A 20,407-nucleotide genomic window follows, 5' to 3' on the forward strand; every position below is an offset into this window, starting at 1 on the left:
ACGACTACGAAAATATAACAATAAGGATATTACCAACAAGTATATTACCAAAGTGTTGTATACTTCTAGTAAGAAAAACCAAAAACAAAGGAAAATCAGAAGAAAATGAAAAAAGAAGAAGAGCAAAAGAAAGTAACAATGATTCTAATTGTAGAAAATCTTGGGAAATTTTTTTTCGAGTGGTTTACGATTTAGTGAAATTATTTGTTGTGAACCAGGTGACTAGTTTATATGCGGACCCAGATAATGATTTTTTTCGAGTTTTTAAAGGGATTAGGAAGGCAATGGATAGTTTAATAAAAATTGAAATTTACAATGAAAATCTCACCAACTTTGTTACAGTCCTCGAGGAGTCAGGGAAAGTAAGACTATGTTGACCAAAACAGGAGCCAATGGATAAATTTGATGGATTGAAAGGTGACATTGAGGGTGTTCTGGAATTGGTTCATATGATAATATTGGGTGAGGCCCTAATAAAGGGGAATGAGCAAAATCACGAGGTCAAAGCTAATGCTTTGAAAGGTAATTGCCTTCTCTTATTTGAAAAAAACGGTGAAAGAAATATTACCGATTTGCCGCAGCCATTAAGACCTACAAACACTATAGTTCTTCATGAAGAACATTCCATTGTTTCATGGGACAAATGAACGTTATGATATAATTCGTAAACCTGTCCTTGTATTTTGCTGATGTTTTTCTTAACCCTCCCACAGTGATGGATAATTGGTATTCCAGAGTTCAAACAGGAACCCATCTCCACTATATAGGCGTGTTATGATCCGAATCAAAATCAAGTCTCTCTAAATTCCAACTAATGTAAGTTTGCTAAGCATTTTCAATTTTCAAATGAATGTTCTTGAGAATTGCAAAGACTGACAGCGGTGTAAGGGTTTTTTTTTTTTTTTGCTTTGTTTTCATTTTGTTTTTAAAACTTAATTCTTATTATTGTTTTTGGTAGTACGACAACCTCTCATAGAATAAGGTTTCGAAAGATCTGTGTAGTGCACTCCCTGATTTTGGGGCTAGTATTTACAGCCCTCTAAACTCCAGACTTTATTATTCTATATGAATATTAAAATGCCACCGAGCACCTTCAGCACACGCTGACAGCCTACTTGAGCACCCTCATGGTTGTCAAGGGTGTCGCTAACTTCCGTTTGGCAAAACCCTGTATTTTTAACAAGATCCAAAGTGATTCCAAGACATGGCATGGCCCTATATGCCTATGTCTTGCCCTGGACAAATGTCAAAGGGCTAACATATTTCACTAGGTCCGGACATTTTGGAGATAAGACTACGAAAATACAACAACAATGATATTTAACAACAAGTATATTACTGAGGTATTGTATACTTCTATTAAGAAAAAAACTAAAGGAAAAGCAGAAAAAAAAAAAAAAAAAAAAAAAAAAAATGAAAGAATAAGAACAACAGAAGAAAGTAACATGGAGTCTCATTGTAGAAATTCTTGGGAAATTATTTTTCAACTAGGTTTACAATCCAGTGAAATTATTTCTGGTGACTGGTTTATATATGGGCCCGGATAATGATTTTTTTTTAGTTCTCAAAGGGATTTGGAAGGCACTGGATTGTTTTAACAAAATTGAAGTTTACAATGGAAGAACAATAGAAAAAGTAGCAAGGAGTCTCATTGCAGAAATTCTTAGGAAAATGTTTTTCGATAGGGTTTACGATCCAGTGAAATTTTTGTTGAATGGTTTATATGTGGGCCCGAATAATGATTTTTTGCAAATTTTGCAAATTTTTTAAGCGATTAGGAAGGCAATGGATAGTTTTATAACAATTGTAGTTTACAAAGAAAATTTCATCAACTCTGTTACAGTCTGATGTGTTTTAAATTTGCTCGCAAGTGCACAAATCTATTGATGTATAGAATGTAAAAACGAGGTCGATCCACGAGGATTGATTTAAGACAAATTAAATATAAAATTATTATTTAACTAATTCAATAAAAGATTTGATGATTCAAATAATAAAAATAAAACAATGAAATTGATTTAAAAATAATAGAGAGAAGCCCGTTGATTCCACCACTAACCATCATAACACATATTTCAATTGCAAATTTACCGAGTATTCTATTTAATTTTCACACACTAATATATGATAAGTTCGTGTAAATTCATAGATAGTCTATCCTTGGTTAGGCATAAATAATTATAATTTATTACCTTTTTTCTTAACTAGACCTATACAGATTACTAGTTCGTGGTAAGACACAAGCAATCTTTATGTCAACGTTAAAACACAATCAATCTTAGTCTATAGTCAATAATTGAACTGAAACATGCATTTAAGATAGAGAAAAAGATAAGTTCATCAAATATATATTCCATAAATTTAACAATTGAAATCAATAGAGTTACAATGGTTAGGGCTTCCTCTCAGCCTTGGCTGAGAGATTAGAAACCCATGAAAAATAAAAAGATTACAACCAAACTCAGAATCATAATGTCTTCGATGGATTTTCTGAAACTTGCATGAGCCTTCTGTTCCTTAGCCACCAATCTCAGCTGCTCATACTTGCTCTTATATAGAGATCATCTGGGATTTTCATAGATAAAAACAAATATCTGCCAAATCTTCTTTCCATAATTGCAAAGATCTACCAAATCTTCTTTCATTAATTGCTGTAACTTGGAGCCCAATTTTGACTGATTTGGAATGTGATTTACAAAATATTCGTGAAATACAAATATCTTGGACATTCAATTATCTTTCCACAGCCACGGATTTCATGTCATTCCAATGTCTGAATCAAAATATATGGTCAAATTACCAAAACTGGTACAATTTTTGCGCAGAATATTGGGTCCATTTTGACACGCGATTTTCACCTCCTAAACATTAGAATTAGGGCTTCTTCATTTACCAATATAACCCTCTATTCTATTAATTAAACAGCTGAGATTTATGGCCTAAATAGTATGTGCAGAAAAGTCTTGGGCTTCTTTAGTTGATAGATTTAGGCTATTTTTTTTCACAAAAATCATTTATGACCTAGAAAAACACAAATACACTAGAATTAAATAAAATAATACAAAATAAACAACTAACAAATATAATTTTGGAGGTTAATTATGTATAAATTATGCACTGATCAGTCCTCGAGGAGTCGAGGAGTCGGGGGACGTGAGACTATGCTGGCCGAAATAAAAGTAAATGGATAAATTTTATAGATTAAAAAGTTACATTGAGGGTATTATAGAATTTGTTCATCTGACAGTAATGGGAAGGCCCTGATAAGGGGGAATGAGCAAAATCATGAGGCAAAAACTAATGTTTTGAACGGCAATTGCTTCCTCTTATTTGAAAGGAGGGTGAAAGAAATATTACCGACTTGCCACATCCATGAAGACCTGCAAACACTATGGGTCTTTATGAAGAACGCTCCATTGTTTCTTGGGATAGCTGAACGTTACGATTTAATTCGTAAATTTGCAGATTTTCGATGCGACATAAACCTATTCGTGTATTTAGTTGATGTTTTCCTCAACCCTCCCATAGTGATGGATAATTGACATTTCAGAGTTCAAACAGAAACCCATATCCACTGTATAGGCAATTGTTTTGATCCCAATCAAAATCAAGTCTCCCTAAACTTCAACCAATATAAGTTTACCAAGACAATTTTTTATTTTCACAGGAAAGCTCTTAAGTATTGCAAAGACCATCAATGGTGTAATGCTTTTTTTTTTTTTTTCTTTTTCTTTTTTGAAACCTAAATCTAAATATTATTTTTGACAATACGGCAACCCCTCAAACAAGAAGATCTAAATATTATTTTTGACAAAACGGCAACCCCTCAAACAAGAAGGTTTCAGAAGATCTGTTTAATGCCTTCCCTGATTTTGGGGCTAGCGTTTACAGCACACCAAACTACAAACTTTATTTTTTCTACAAACTTTATTTTTTCTACATAATTATGAAAATGCCACTGAGCACCCTCCTAGCACACTGACAGCCCACCCTCATGGCTTGATTATGGCAAAGTGTACATTGCTTGTATGCAATGAGTGTCTAAGTCACTTGTACGAAATTGTGTCCTTTGTATTTTGTTCAATAAGATCAAAGGATGGGACTTTGTCTAGTAACTCTGTGTGCCTATATTTATGTGTGTATTGTGTGTGTGTGTTGTTGGCTGAGACTTAGTGGCCCCAAGTGTCATTACAGAGAGAAAAATTTTCAGAGAAATTCGTTCCTATAACAATTGGTATCAGAGCCCCGTTCTACGATGGTTGGAGGCAATACTAGAGAAAGAGTTTCCTGATTGGAGAGTTTTGTGGCTTTCAAAATTACATAACCAAGCCCCCTGCATCCCAATGCATAGTTTATAATGATTTTATGACACTCTATAATGTACACTCCGTCATAACCACGCCCCAATATCCCAATATATAAGCACTCTACAAAACGGCACATATATAGTTTATAACGTTTTTAAGTATGATTTTATGACTACACATAAAATACATATAGTTTTATGCTACATTCGGTAGGAAGGAAAAAAATTAAATAGAAGAGAGAGAAGAAGGGATGACTAAGGCATCCTAGGGAAGAGATTAAATGTTTCCCTCTTTTTATTCGGCTGAATGGAATAAAATGGAAAAAATTGACAATTTGATTTGATTTGTAGGATAAAACGAAAGATAATGTTTTAAGTTATTTTTACTATTAAACCCATCACTTACTTTACTTATGAGATTTATTAAATATTTATGAACGATTATGTAGTAATTTAAAACTTCTATAATGGGTTCACTTGTCTTCTCTCCTATCTTCCGCCTATATCTGGGCGGATGAAAATTTGTGAAGGATGAAGAATAACTCATCCTTCCTTATCTTTTCTTTCCTAATATCTTTTCTACCGAATAAAGAAAATTTGTTCTTTCCTTCCTACTTTCCTTCCACCTCCTCTTCTTTTCTTCTTATAAACAATAATATAATTAAACATATAACTTACAATTATAAATGTATAAATAACTAAAGACCCATGGGCCTCTAGTAATCTTTTAAGGCCTACTCCTAAATAATTGAAGACCAATTCAACGGCCAAGTGACTTAAGCCCAATTCACCTCTTCTAAATAAATAAATTAATTAATTAATAATTAAAACAACTAGAATCAGTCTCTGACTTTGACACCATAAATTTTAAAATTATCCTCAAAACCCAATGTATTTGTAATTATCCCTTTTAACTTTTGTTATATTACTTTACGATTTTGTAATGCATTATTGTTTTGGCTTATTATGTAAACAAAAAAGATGCGACAATATCCTGGGAAAAAAAAGAAAATATTATAATAAATTTAATGAAATAGTTTTGCTTTATTTTCCTTGCTAACTCATCCAAACTCCAAAGAAAAGCAGTAATTTGTTTTCTTTCATACTTAATTTTTCAAAAGTCATCCTACCTCTAATCTTCTTGATCATGTATTTAGGTTAATTTTTATTCACTAAGGTCCTTGTAACTTAATAATATTTCATTTATACTTTTCAAAGTAGATGGCGGAAAGGCCACATTTCATTCATATCCTTCTGCCCTCTCCACCACATAATACACAAACAAATTTAATGGCACTGAGCAATCCCCTATGGACCCTGCAGTTCCCCCATACAAAACTCTCTCTCTCTCTCTCTCTCTCTCTCTCTCTCTCTCTCTCTCACCAATTTCATGCATTCACATTAATTCAGATTTTTTTTGCCTACTAAGTAGATGTATATTCCAAATAAATACACAAATAATTCATCTATTACCAACCAATTCCATTCGTTAATTCACATAAATAAATAACATATTTACAAATTACAAAAGGAGGCAACAACCCAAATAAAGTAACAGATACATATGGTACTGCTGCAATATTTTCCAATCAAAAACACCAACAATAGTTTTTTCTCCTTATCTTTCAATAATTTCTCATCCTCGTCATCTTCTATATATTACAATCTATGTACATTAGCAACCAAAAAAACAAAAAGAAAAAAAAGAAACAACGTCTAAAAATAAAAATTAAAAAAAAAAAAAGAAAAAGAAAAAGAAAGTAAGTAATTAATCAACCACATGAAATCTTTCAGTGCCTGAAGCACCAAGAATTGTGGTGCTGAAGAAGGTGGTGGTTGTGGTGGTGGTGATGATTTTCCTTGTCAATCAAACCTTGGACGTAGCGAAACTCCTCGAGATGGCAAGGAATGTTGATGGTGCCTTTCTGATCAAACCCATACTCTTCCTCAGCTTCCTTCAACAACTGCATGAAGAGTGGATGATTGATATAGCCCACAGGGATGATGATCCTCTGCTGCTCCTCTCCTTGACCCACCATGATCGCCACACACCCTTTTGGGATATCTTGATGATGATCATGATTATTATTATCATTAGGATGATGACGATGAAAATTCGGAAGATGAGACTCCCTCCTACTACTCATCATCCTCTCAAGAACAACCCAAAATCTCTTTATTTTTTTTTAAAAAAGAAAAGAAAAAACTATATACCCACCTAGCTAGATTTCTAAACCTAAAAGGTGAATTATTAAGAGAAAAGAGAAAAAAGCCAAGGATATGAAGCCGATATGGCTAGTTTGAAGAGGGTGAAGGAAGAATCTGTTAATGATCTGGGTAGGTTGCTCATTATAGATGATGGTTTATCCAAAAATAAGGGCACATATAGATATGAACTTGATGCATATGAATAACTGGGTATATCTATATATAGGGTGTGTCTATATAAGTTTTGGTATGTAAGGGATGTATATATATATATATATTATATATAGGATTTTTCTTCATTTAGACGCTAAGGCACGCGGTACAGACGGAACAGCTGAAACCGCAATAACTTAATTTGGTTGATAATTGGCATATGAAAGAGTGTGTAACTGGACAGGTCACGAGGCCTTTTCCAGTCAAATGTTTCAGCCACACATATTTGATATCACCATGAGGACGCCTTATCCATTGATGTTACATACCATATGACGTACACACGAGCAAGGCAAATCAAATTGAGATACTAAAGTCACAAAGAGTGTCGGTACAAGTTTTGTTTGTGATATTTTTGTTTTTATCCATACTGTGAATGTAAGAAAATTATACATTCCATAGAGTTAAGAATGTTAAATAACAAAATTTTAAATTTTAAAATTTATTTTTTAATTTGATTGAATTAAATAAAATAATTATATATACATCAAAATTTTTTGTTAAGGTCTAAAATATCCTCTTCTAAAATACCAAAATATTATTTTTAAAATTTCCAAAATACGATAATAGATAATTGAGAACAAATTTCAACTAGCATATACTAATAAATTGGCTAGTGCAAACCATCATCCATGATCGCCTCGTCGTGGCTGCGGCGGTGCTCAAATCCATCCCCAAATGTCCCTGGCACAACAACTACCACCGATTAGAATTGTTCTACTTCAAAATTTCAATTCTTTTCTCATGTTTTCTCAGGATCACAACGAATCAATGCTCCAGTGAATTCCTCATCAACTTACAAATTACACAAAGATAGTAACATCAAAATAAAACCTTTGTTTGAATGCAAATTATTGCAGAGAAAATATCTTCCCGATGTATTAGAATGAAACTGCATAGCACTTGTAATCATCTTGCTCCAGAAGCTTGCTCCTTGCCATACCTCCATCAGTGATTACTATGTTTATTAGTAATTAGTTTTTACGGAGTATTACTGTGTGTTTTGTATGAAAACCACCCACCACTGTCACATATTCAATTCGTTATTTTAGCTATAGAATCTCAATCATTAAGGTGCCGTTTGGGAGAGCTTTCTCATATTAAAAGTCCTTCATTGATAAGGCTTTTGTGAAAGGAATTTTGTTTGAAGGAATTCATAAGAAAAAGAAGTTTGGTGGCCACATTTCTTAAATTTACTTTAATTTTTAGATTATTTTTTTCTTGACACTAATATCATTTATCCTTAACAATTACTGAAAGTCTCTAATAAAAGGGCGAAGGCGGCAATGGTGGAAAGCAATGGCAATGCTGGTGGTGGTGATGGCAAAAGGCAATTGCGATAGTGGCGGTTGAGGGTAGTGGTGGAAGGTGGCGGTTGAGGATGATGGCGGTGGCGGTTGAATGTCATGATGTCGGCGGTGGCGGCAGTGGTGAAAAGTCACGATTAAGGGTGGCCACGGCGGTGGGTGGTAGTGATGGAAGGTCGCGATGACAATGGTGGTGGTATGTGGTAGTAAAAGGTCACGGTGGCGATAGTGGTGCAAGGTGGTGGTCTTTGGTAGTGGAAGGTCACGGTGGCGGTGGCAATGGTAATAGTAGTGGTGGATGGTCACGATGGTGGTGGGTGGTAGCGGTGACGGAAGGTGATAATGGAAGGTAGTGATGGAATGTGGTGGTGGTTGGTGGCGGTGGTAGTGGAGGGTGATGGTGGAAGATGGCAGTGGCAATGATGGTGGTGGTGGATGGTGATAGTGGAAGGTGACAACAATAATGGTGGTGCTGCTGGAAGATGGTGGTGGCGGAAAGTTGTGATGAAAGGTGGCGGTGGCGGTGGTAGTCGTTGGTAGTGGAAGGTCACGATGGCGGTGGCAATATTAGTAGTAGTGGTGGAAGGTCAAGGTGGTGATGGCTGGTGGCGGTGACGGAAGGTGGTAATGGAAGGTAGTGATTGAATGTAGTGGTTGGTGGCGGTGGTAGTGGAGGGTGATTGTAATATCCTTAATTTTAAAATGATAGTCTAGGTATTTTTATTTATTTGTTTTAATTGTATTTTTAATTAATTAATTGATTATTTGACTAATTACTTGTATGTTTAATTGAATTAGGTATTACTTGATTATTTGATTATGTGTCTATGTATTATTTGTATTTATCTATGTATTAATTGTTTAATTAGATTATGTGCTTAAATGGTGTTTTGATTAATTGTAAATTAAATATTTTCTTTTCTTTTATTATTTTATTTTATTTTTCTTTTATGGTTATGGTTAGTAGTAATGGGCCAACCCATTGGGTCCCATGGACTACTTGAATAAGAGGTTGGATGTGTATGGATTATTACCCATGAATAGTCGTGTATGTATATATATAGATATATATTATATACATATATAAAAAAAAGAAAGTAATTTATTAATTACTTTTATGGTAACTTGGGTAGTAATATTTAATCTGGTGTATATGTTTTATATTTAAATAATAAAAATATACATAGATTTGATACGTGTTATGTTTTAAGTTACTTTATAATATTATGGTAACTTAAGTATTATTGGATAATCCATTAATAAATAATGGAATGTGTATAATTTATTTATTTAATAAATATATACATAAATTATATACGTAACATATTTTACTTACCTTTTTAATATATAAAAAAAGGAAAATAATTTATTAATTACTTTTATGGTAACTTGGGTAGTAATATTTAATCTGATGTATATGTTTTATATTTAAATAATAAAAATATACATAGATTTTATACGTGTAATGTTTTAAGTTACTTTATAATATTATGGTAATTTATTAATTACTTTTATGGTAACTTGGGTAGTAATATTTAATCTGATGTATATGTTTTATATTTAAATAATAAAAATATACATAGATTTTATACCTTTTTACTTACCTTTTTAATATTTTAATATATATTTTTTTTTAAGTTGACTTGGATTGAGAAAAGGGTTAGGGTTATTTTATTTAGCCTATAAATATATAGCTATAGGTTGTAAAAGGGGGTTAGAAATATTCACGTGATATATTCTAGAGATAGAGAGAGAGTTAGAGAGGGAAGGAGGAAAAGGAAGGAAGGAGGAAAAAAACCCTGTAGAAAGAAGATTAAGGAAGAAGAAGTTTAACTTTCGATCTGAAAGTTTAAGGCAAGTTCTTCTTCTATCTCTTTCCCTTTGATTCGTGTTTCTATGCATGCCTAGGAAATTCCAGGATTTGTTAAACACATAAAATAAAATAATTATGCATGTTTAATTGGATTAGAACATATGTTTTATGAAATTGGTTCATATCTGTTCTTGTGTTATGAATTAATAAATGCATGATTTTGATTTGATTTCCGGTGTGAATTTTTATATGTTTACATTATGTATTTTTCATATCTGTGGAATGATGGAACGTAAAAACATGCTTAGGATTCCTGAACATTAAATAGGAACTAGGTTTAGGTTTAAATAAATTTAAATAGACTCAATCATAATGATGCTTGCTATTTGAATGTTTTAAACAAACGAATGGATTTAATTTTTTAAAATGTTTTAGCAATTAAGATTAAATGTGTAGGATGAATTGGATATGGAGAATACTTATTTGACGGTATAATAAAATATCATCATATATAAGATTCAGTTTGTATAGGACATATGATATAGGAAGCTTAAATAAATAATAAGTCATTCCTATTTTGTGATAATTTGATATCATATTATCATAGTTATTTCTGGATTGTTTGATGTATTTCCTTAATCGTTACATCAATTGTTGGATTGTGTGATTTGATGCACCAGTATGGGACGGTGGCATTTTAGGGACGGATTAACTTATCAGTTAAGTCCTACCTATTTTATATAAGGGAATGAATTAACTAAAATGTTAAGTCCTACTTATATTCAAGTCAGGTCAGCTGAACAAGTTGAATGACTTACGAATGATTAATTTATCATATAAGGGAATGGATTAACTAAAATGTTAAGTCCTACTTATATTCAAGTCAGGTCAGCTGAACAAGTTAAATGACTTATGGATGATTAATTTATACTAGATATGATGGTTACTAGATTATATATATATAAGTATGGTGCCATGATATGAGCTTGAGTCTCAGGATCAGTGGTTAGGGCGCGTATATCGCTAGGGCTGTGTAGCTAGATATAATGTAGTTGTGTACCCTGGTAGGTCTAGGTACTCATGCCTACTATATGTGCGTTTTGCATGTTGCCTACTATTCAGGTTGAGACAACCCTATAGTCTAGTGAGGTTCCTTTAGTGTGTATTTATATATATACGGACTACTAGTTATTTTTTGGATTGACTAGGATGTATACGTGTAACGAATCTCTGTTTCAACTGTAATAGAATAGAACTTATTTGTGGGCCTGACCCACCATTATTTTTCAGGTGTTCATCAGGAGTAGAGGTTGTTCGTGCTGAGCAGGGATCAGTCTACTTCACTCTTCCGGATTTTCTACATAGGAGTTTCTTTTACGTTTCAGTTTTCTGATGTAGATAGTTATTGTTGTCACTTGTTCAGATGGGATTATTTAGGGGTCTACATGGTATGGATTCCCGAGTTGTATATTTTTGGAGGATCAGTTGTATCAGAAGAGTTTATTAATTAATAAAAATTTATTCTGAAGTTTTATTATTGAATTATCATTTAGTTTCTTTTCAGCATTTTATTTATTCTTCTTTATTCTTTTGTACTCTGTGTTCGTTTATTATCAATTTGTTTTGATATCCTCGGGTATTCGGGCGTAGCCCTGACCAACCCGCATTCGAAAATTCGGGGGTATCACAGTTGGTATCAGAGCACTCCAGGTTCAAGTGTCCTTAGGAGTGTCTTTCGTTATGTGACTTCCGCGTTGCGTCTCTTAAAACTAAAAGCCGTATTAGGATTCGTTGTACTCAATTTAACGGTTCGTTAGGAGGAGCTGATGTCAATTGTATTCTATAGTCATAGAATGGTTGGCACTAGGAAAATGATGGGTTCAAGGCGAAAGCAATAAAGACCCAAAGGAGTAAAGGAGTACGTTATCGATTTCGTTGCCAAAGACAGAGTTAGGGATCGATGGTTTAGGCTCATTTGGCGTTACTTTAAAAGTATAAGCTAATGAAGGATTTAGGTGTACGTGATAGGTCACCGTATATCGGGGCCAACACGACTTTAGTTAATCTCAAAAAGGAGACAAGCGAGGAGTAGGAGCCTGAAGAGGATCCTAATGTAGGAGATTTCACCGTATCCAAAAGAGAGGGTATTACATCTTGAAGATGGGTGATTGTGTGAGGGTGATGTTATTTGCTAGTAGTATTACGAATGATATTAGTGGAATTGGGGTTGATCAATCTACAAATAATTAAGCTTTCTTATCATCTCCAAAAGAGGTATATAAGAAGTATTCTTCAGAAGTTTGGGGATTGGATAAGTTCTTATCAGAACGAAGTACATGATTTTAAAGCACATACAAAAGAGCATTGGTATTATGTTGTGACGTTCTAATTTGCTTTATAAAGCCAAGTTAGACAGCTTACATTCCGCATATAAAAAGGATGAGGGTTAAGCCCTTGGTATTTGCTTAGGCAAACATATGTTGCTTTTAAGCTATGTTTTAAAGTATATGTTTTGAGATTGGATGATTATCTACGAAACTATATAAGGAAATTGTGAAACAATCTAGTAAGGTTGATTTCAAAAGAGACTTTCTTTTCTAAAAAGAACGATGTCTTAAGTAGGAGTATATTTTGTTTTATTGTGTTTATCATACGTGTTTTATTTTCGTTAATTATTCAGGATTTGGTATGTGGTTTAGTTGAGGACACAAGTGTGTGATCAGTCAACTAATGTTTTAATAACATGGAGTAATAGCGCTATTTACGCTAGATTTGGAAGCATACAATCATAGGATTTGGTAGATATACATAAATCTAGCCAGTCTATTGGACCTGGACATGCGTCATTATGGTATGTTATTTGAGATGGGGTAATTAAACCATCAATACGAGTCAAATAATCTAGAACGATTATTTTGATATACTTTACCCTAAGTATGGATTCGTATTTTTTATTACAACGCCATGATATTAGTGGTTGTTAATGTTTCGGTATGTGTGAGGTGGTGATAAATAAAGATCACTGTAACACCATGATGATTTATCAGAGGTGGTGGATTTGCTAAACATTTTCTTAAAAATTTCAAAAGTTGTTACCAAGTCAGAAGGAGGATTTAGTACTGGATTAAGTACTTATTGGAATGACACCGAGTGATGATAGGAGACTGAATAAATATCCATCAGTAAATTCTTAATCAATAATTTATTCACGAGGGTGTGTCATTAGGAGGAATTTGCCGGTGTTGCACATGGAGGAGGAAACTAAGTCTCTTCATTTCCATAAATAATATGGAATTATTTTTTTTTAGTCACAATTTGCAACAATTAGTTGTTGCTAGGAAATTGATGACTTATGCAGAGGATGGAAAGATTTCATATTCTTTTGAAGATAGACAAAGAAGTCGGATTGTCATTAACTTGTCTTAAAGAAGCAGGGTGTGTCAAAGACAAGATGGTGAATCCAAACACCTATATAAAGATGAGGTGCATGGTATGTATGAAAAGGTCATAATTTGTTGACTTTTGTTGAGTTAAAGTCATAATTGACTATTGATAAATGGAATTACCGATTGACTTTCAATATCGGTAAGTTTATCACAAATCAGTGGTGGATAAATTTAGTTGCAGAATTCGCTTTTGAAGATGCTCCAATTTAAACAATGGGTATAGATGAAAGCTGGTGGTACTGGACTAACGGTACTTTCTATAGACAAATTGGATGGATGATGCACAGACTGAGTTTCACAACTTTTAGTTCTTCATCCTGGTGGAAACATGATACTTCACGATTAGCAGGAGAAGGGGCATAGTGATTGATCTCCAAGTCTAATATTTATTAGATAGTAGAGATGGACTATCAAAGATCACTAGATCCTTTGCAGCCATTTCCTATACTAAAGTGAAAATGAGAGAGCATTTTACGGATTTAGTTGCGGGATTTCTGATTTTACACAAGGGTCAGGATTCTGGATGGGATATTGGTTGACTGATACATTAGGTCAGCTTGATTCTTGTCTATTTTGAATTGGTAGGACTTCAGTTCATACGAATAGAATGGATCACGAGACGGTTTAGATAGATTACACTGCTGATTCACACTTTATATCAATTTCTGTCTGGTGGAGCAATGATGTAAATGGATGCTCTTAACAAACGATAAAATATTTAAATCTTTTGGTTAGTTGTTGAGTTATCAGATGCATTTATAACAAGTGTAATAATAACACTTGTTATTACTACGATAGTTGAGAATGTCAACTTTAAATATTGGAGCTGACCTTGGAGACGGTATTAACTTACTCAGATGGAGTTTAAGGTACTCGAGGAGGATTTGGTAGTTTCTATAAATAGTGATATGACGATCGGGCGACTGAGCTAGAAAGATTATAATTTTTCTCGGTGTGCTCAGACGGTTAGAAGGTACATCATGACATCAAATGTCGGTTTTGGTGAACAGATACGAATAAGGATGCATATATAATTGGCCTAAGTGTAAAACCTGTTACAAAGGTGGAAAGTTGATCATCGGATATCGTAGGAATATAGAAGTTGAACTAAACAAGAGTGACGGTCTGTGGGAAGGATAGACATTGATTTGGAATTTCAATTTTCCATATGGAATCTGAGTGGTGGATTGAGAAAGATCGCTTGAGGACATAAATTTGAGTGATGCTTATTTTAGAACTTCATAGTAGTTCTATAGTTCAGTGATAGTGGTGTTATAGCATGTGAATGTCCATATCAGTGGATGCAAAGTGCTATTTCGAATGAGCTTTATAAAGATTTTGAAGCAGCAACTCTACTTCATATCTATAGACGGAGGAATTAATCGAGAGATTAAATTAGACCATAAAGGATATGTTTGAGGCGTATATCCTAGATTTTCATGGACAGTTGGAAGTGTTTACTTCACTTGTCGGAATTTTGTCTGTGATATTGTTGGCACAAGGAGGTTAGTGTGATAACTTTGGAGGTTTTGTATCGTTCATAATGCATACCTCTCATTTGTTGGTTGGAAATGGAGGTAAGGGTTGTACAATCAGACCTCGATTTCATTTAAAAATATGTCGAAAAGAGATACATCCCTTTGTATTGAACTGTGCACAGTTGGGAGGCGACAGTGGGATATTGTAAATAGTTGAACTCGTATACAAGAGTTTTTCTATCAGGGAGTAGTTTGTTCGTTTTGTTTTCCATGTAGGAAGAAAGACGATTTTTGGAGAAAGGTCAATTTTACTAATTACATTGACTTTTAGAGGATTGTGTTTCGCAATTAAGGCAGTCGCCTCTGAATTAACGTTACCAAATTATTAGCGCTGGGTACATAGGAGTTTGTGCGTATATTCTATGGCACTTGGAGGTATGTAAATCATTCCCTTGTCGAAATGGGAGGATTAAGTTGTTGTTTGATACAACCTATGCATTGTATGATTATTGTGTTTCTTAAAATATAAGAACCTGTATACCACTTGGTATATTGGAGTTAAGTGGAGCCCTCATAGTGAGGTTGCATCTACTTGAGAATCGGAGGATGTTTTTCGCTCACAGTTTCCAAGCATAATGGAAGAAAGTAAGGGCGAATTCCGAGGACGGAATTCCTTTTGTTAGGGGGGAAGAATGTAATACCCTTAATTTTAAAAGGATAGTCTAGGTATTTATTTATTTGTTTTAATTGTATTTTTAATTAATTAATTGATTATTTGACTAATTGCTTGTGTGTTTAATTGAATTAGGTATTACTTGATTATTTGATTATGTGTCTATGTATTATTTGTATTTTGTGATACCCCTCGAATCCGAGACACGGGTTGATCAGGCCCAGGCCCAAACCCGATGGAATATCAAACAATTAATATTTTATAATGAACACGGAATACAAAATAAATTAAGAAATGAAATTAAAGCTGGAAGGAACTAAAAATAGAATCCGCAACATATTATAATTATTAAAATCCATCAAACCCAAACTCCAAAACTCCATCAGTTTACAACTTGGGAATCCATCTCTAGTGGACCCCTATTAAACATCCAAACGGAAGATAGAACAACTGTATAAACGTCCAGAAATAAAACTATAGAGAGAGCCCTACATCGTCGGAAGAGTGCATAGAGACCTCTGCTCAGCACGAACACGTCTAAGCCTGGAACTGTCGTGTACCTGAAAAATAGAAGTGGGTCAGGCCCACGCGCAAGTTCTATACTACTACAATCCAAACAGAGGTCCGATACGCATGTACATCCTAAACAATTCAACAATAGGTAATAGTCCGTAAATATATATATAGTCACACTAAAGGACTCTCACTGGACTACAGGCCGGTCTCAACCTGAATAGAGGTAACATGCTAAAACGCACACGAAGTGGGCATATGTACCTATACCTAAACAGGGTACACCTCCAACCATCGTAGCCAGCTACACATCCCGATGCATATACGCTCCCTAGCCATCGGTCCTGAGGCTCAAGCTCATACCGAGGCACCATAACTGTACATATATAAAATCCATCCAAAATCCTTGGTATTGCCGCTCAACAAGTAGTTGCCATGACAATACAAATCCACGGGACTTAACTTTTAGTTAATCACATCCTTATTCCAAGTAGGTGGGTAATGGTATTGTTTTAAAAACCAAACCCATCCTTAGTATGCCACCGTCCCATACCGGTGCCTACTTTCCAATCCTCCAGTAGTCAATAATACCAATAAATCAAGTATATATCAACTAAATTCCAACATCCAACATTCAATGTTAGCAATGATAAAATAAGTATTGATAAACAGGGTCACAACAATAACATATACTTGCCCAGTTTAAGTTGTTCCCTTTAGTCTGATATAAAGACAGAATTAATTAAAACTTCTATTTAACACCTTACAAATGACATACAGATATGTAGGGTATGTATCACAAAATCCTAACCTCCACAGTTGATACTAACTGTGATAATGTAAGCATCAAAACAATATTCACAGTATGTATGTCGACATGCTCAAATTATAGTGTTCCACAAAACCGATCTAGTGTTAAACTCAAATCCTCCTAGTATTTAAGTTCCAACAGTTGCTATTACAAAAGTTAAGATAGCTATCATCTAGACCCATCTTTCCAGTAATTTATACTAGCAGTGGTAAGGAAAAACGTGAACCACAGAACCACAATGCATCCACAAACATGCTTAGTCTAGGTTGAACAAGCATACAACACTACTGTAACTACCAGTTTCATAACAAAACAGATATCATTTTCGTTTGGTTTAATCTTCATTAATCCTGGAATCATTTAAGAGTGCAAAGAGTATGAAGCCTAAGGGAAAGAGTAAGGATAGAATCTTGCCTCAGAAACTTTTGTTCAAAGTTTCAACGTCGTCTTCTTAAAAAATCCCGGCGAGTTCCAAAACCCGGTTACTGTTCACGGGTACGAAACACTATTCCAGAACTCAAAATCTGATCTCCACCGTTCAGATTGTGTGACACTGAGTCATGAACCTATCCTCCAAATTTCAGCTCGATCGGACCACGGACAAAGTAGGATTGGATGTTTGATGAAATCTGGGCAGAATGGAAAAAAAAACCTGTGCGACCCAGTTACTGTTCACGAGTACGAATCACTGTTCCCGAGATCAAACTCTGATCTCCACCGTTCAGATTGTGCGTCACTGAGTCATGAACCTCTCCTCCAAAATTCAGCTCGATCGGACCACGGGCGAAGCGGAATCGAAGCTTTGATCAAACCTTGGCAGAATGTGAAAAACTGCGTTTTTCCTTCTCCACTTTCACAAAACGTGTGCTTTGTTTAAAAAAATCCTACACAGACGTCTACCTTATACTTATAGAGTTTTCCTAAACCCTAGGTTCATTTAAGTCCAACTCACAATTCTAATCGGCCCATCCAATTAACGTAGAAACCTACGACGGCTATAATATAAAACCCTAATTTAAACTGTAATTAAAACCCTAGTTAGATGTATTTACCTAATTACCCTATTCACCATTAAATACTTAACAAATAATCTAATTGAACAAAATAATAATTAGTAAACCCAATTAAACCAAATAAGACACACATAAAATAAGACACACATAGAATAATTAAACCAATTACACTTAAACCATTAATGCCAATTAAATAATTAAAATACTAACAAGTAATTCCAATCAAATAACTAAACCAATTACACTTAAACCATTAATACCAATTAAATAATTAAAACACTAACAAGTAATTCCAATCAAATAACTAAAAATAAATATCATTTAAATAAATTAAATCACCACAAAAGAAAACAATTAAGCACCTAATAATAAAAAAAATAATGACACATAATCAAATAAAATGCACTTAAATAATAAATTAAATACCAGGAATATCCTTTTTAAAATTAGGGATATTACATATTTGTCTATGTGTTAATTGTTTAATTAAATTATATGCTTAAATGGTGTTTTGATTAATTGTAAATTAAATGTTTTCTTTTCTTTTATTATTTTATTTTATTTTATTTTTCTTTTATGGTTATGGTTAGTAGTAATGGGCCAACCAATTGGGTCTCATGGACTACTTGAATAGGAGGTTGGATGTGTATGGATTATTATCCATGAATAGTCGTGTATGTATATATATAGATATATATTATATACATATATAAAAAAAGAAAGTAACTTATTAATTACTTTTATGGTAACTTGAGTAGTAATATTTAATTTGATCTATATATTTTATATTTAAATAATAAAAATATACATAGATTTGATACGTGTTATGTTTTAAGTTACTTTATAATATTATGGTAACTTAAGTATTATTGGATAATCCATTAATAAATAATGGAATGTGTATAATTTATTTATTTAATAAATATATACATAAATTATATACGTAACTTATTTTACTTACCTTTTTAATATATATAAAAGGGAAAGTAATTTATTAATTACTTTTATGGTAACTTGTGTAGTAATATTTAATCTGATGTATATGTTTTATATTTAAATAATAAAAATATACATAGATTTGATACGTGTTATGTTTTAAGTTACTTTATAATATTATGGTAACTTAAGTATTATTGGATAATCCATTAATAAATAATGGGATATGTATAATTTATTTATTTAATAAAGATATATATATATTATATACGTAACATATTTTACTTACCTTTTTAATATTTTAATATTTAATTTTTTTTAAGTTGACTTGGATTGGAAAAAGGGTTAGGGTTATTTTATTTATCCTATAAATATATAGCTATAGGTTGTAAAAGGGGGCTAGAAATATTCACGTGATATATTCTAGAGATAGAGAGAGAGTTAGAGAGGTAAGGAGGAAAAGGAAGGAAAGAGGAAAAAAATTCTGTAGAAAGAAGATCAAGGAAGAAGAAATTTAACTTTCGATCCGAAAGTTTAAGGCAAGTTCTTCTTCTATCTCTTTCCCTTTGATTCGTGTTTCTATGCATGCCTAGGAAATTCCAAGATTTATTAAATACATAAAATTAAATAATTATGCATGTTTAATTGGATTAAAACATATGTTTTATGAAATTGGTTCATATATGTTCTTGTGTTATGAATTGATAAATGCATGATTTTGATTTGATTTCCGGTGTGAATTTTTATATGTTTACATTATGTATTTTTCATATCTGTGGAATGATGGAACGTAGAAACATGCCTGGGATTCCTGATCATTAAATAGAAACTAGGTTTAGGTTTAAATAAATTTAAATAGACTCAATCATAATGATGCTTGCTATTTGAATGTTTTAAACAAACGAATGGATTTAATCTTTTAAAATGTTTTAGTAATTAAGATTAAATGTGTAGGATGAATTGGATATGGAGAATACTTATTTGACGGTATAATAAAATATCATCCTATATAAGATTTAGTTTGTGCAGGACATATGATATAGGAAGCTTAAATAAATAATAAGTCATTCCTATTTTGTGATAACTTGATATCATATTATCATAGTTATTTCTGGATTATTTGATGTATTTCCTTAATCGTTACATCAATTGTTGGATTGTGTGATTTGATGCACCGGTATGGGACGGTAGCATTCTAGGGACGGATTAACTTATCAATTAAGTCCTACCTATTTTATATAAGGGAATGAATTAACTAAAATGTTAAGTCCTACTTATATTCAAGTCAGGTCAGCTGAACAAGTTGAATGACTTACGAAGGATTAATTTATTATATAAGGGAATGGATTAACTAAAATATTAAGTCTTACTTATATTCAAGTCAAGTCAGCTGAACAAGTTGAATGACTTATGGATGATTAATTTATACTAGATAGGATGATTACTAGATTATATATATATAAGTATGGTGCCATGATATGAGCTTGAGTCTCAGGATCAGTGGTTAAGGCGCGTATATTGCTAGGGATGTGTAACTAAATATAGTGTAGTTGCGTACCCTGGTAGGTCTAGGTACTCATGCCTACTATATGTGCGTTTTGCATGTTGCCTACTATTCAGGTTGAGACAACCCTATAGTCTAGTGAGGTTCCTTTAGTGTGTATTTATATATATACGGACTACTAGTTAT

The 20,407-nt window shown here is 33.1% G+C and overlaps 1 protein-coding gene across 1 annotated transcript; it reads right to left on the minus strand.

Annotated features, from left to right (window-relative positions):
* Window positions 1-5,775: 5,775 nt before the first annotated feature.
* On the minus strand, window positions 5,776-6,898 carry LOC132271563 (auxin-responsive protein SAUR32-like). The gene has a single exon (XM_059772989.1). It carries the CDS (start codon window positions 6,454-6,456, stop codon window positions 6,097-6,099), a length of 360 nt encoding a protein of 119 aa, XP_059628972.1. The 5' UTR covers window positions 6,457-6,898; the 3' UTR covers window positions 5,776-6,096.
* Window positions 6,899-20,407: the final 13,509 nt, after the last annotated feature.

The sequence above is a fragment of the Cornus florida genome, unplaced genomic scaffold (assembly GCF_030987335.1).
Source record: "Cornus florida cultivar Cherokee Brave unplaced genomic scaffold, ASM3098733v1 CherokeeBrave_3.0.0_Hap2_Chr08, whole genome shotgun sequence".
NCBI lineage: Eukaryota > Viridiplantae > Streptophyta > Magnoliopsida > Cornales > Cornaceae > Cornus > Cornus florida.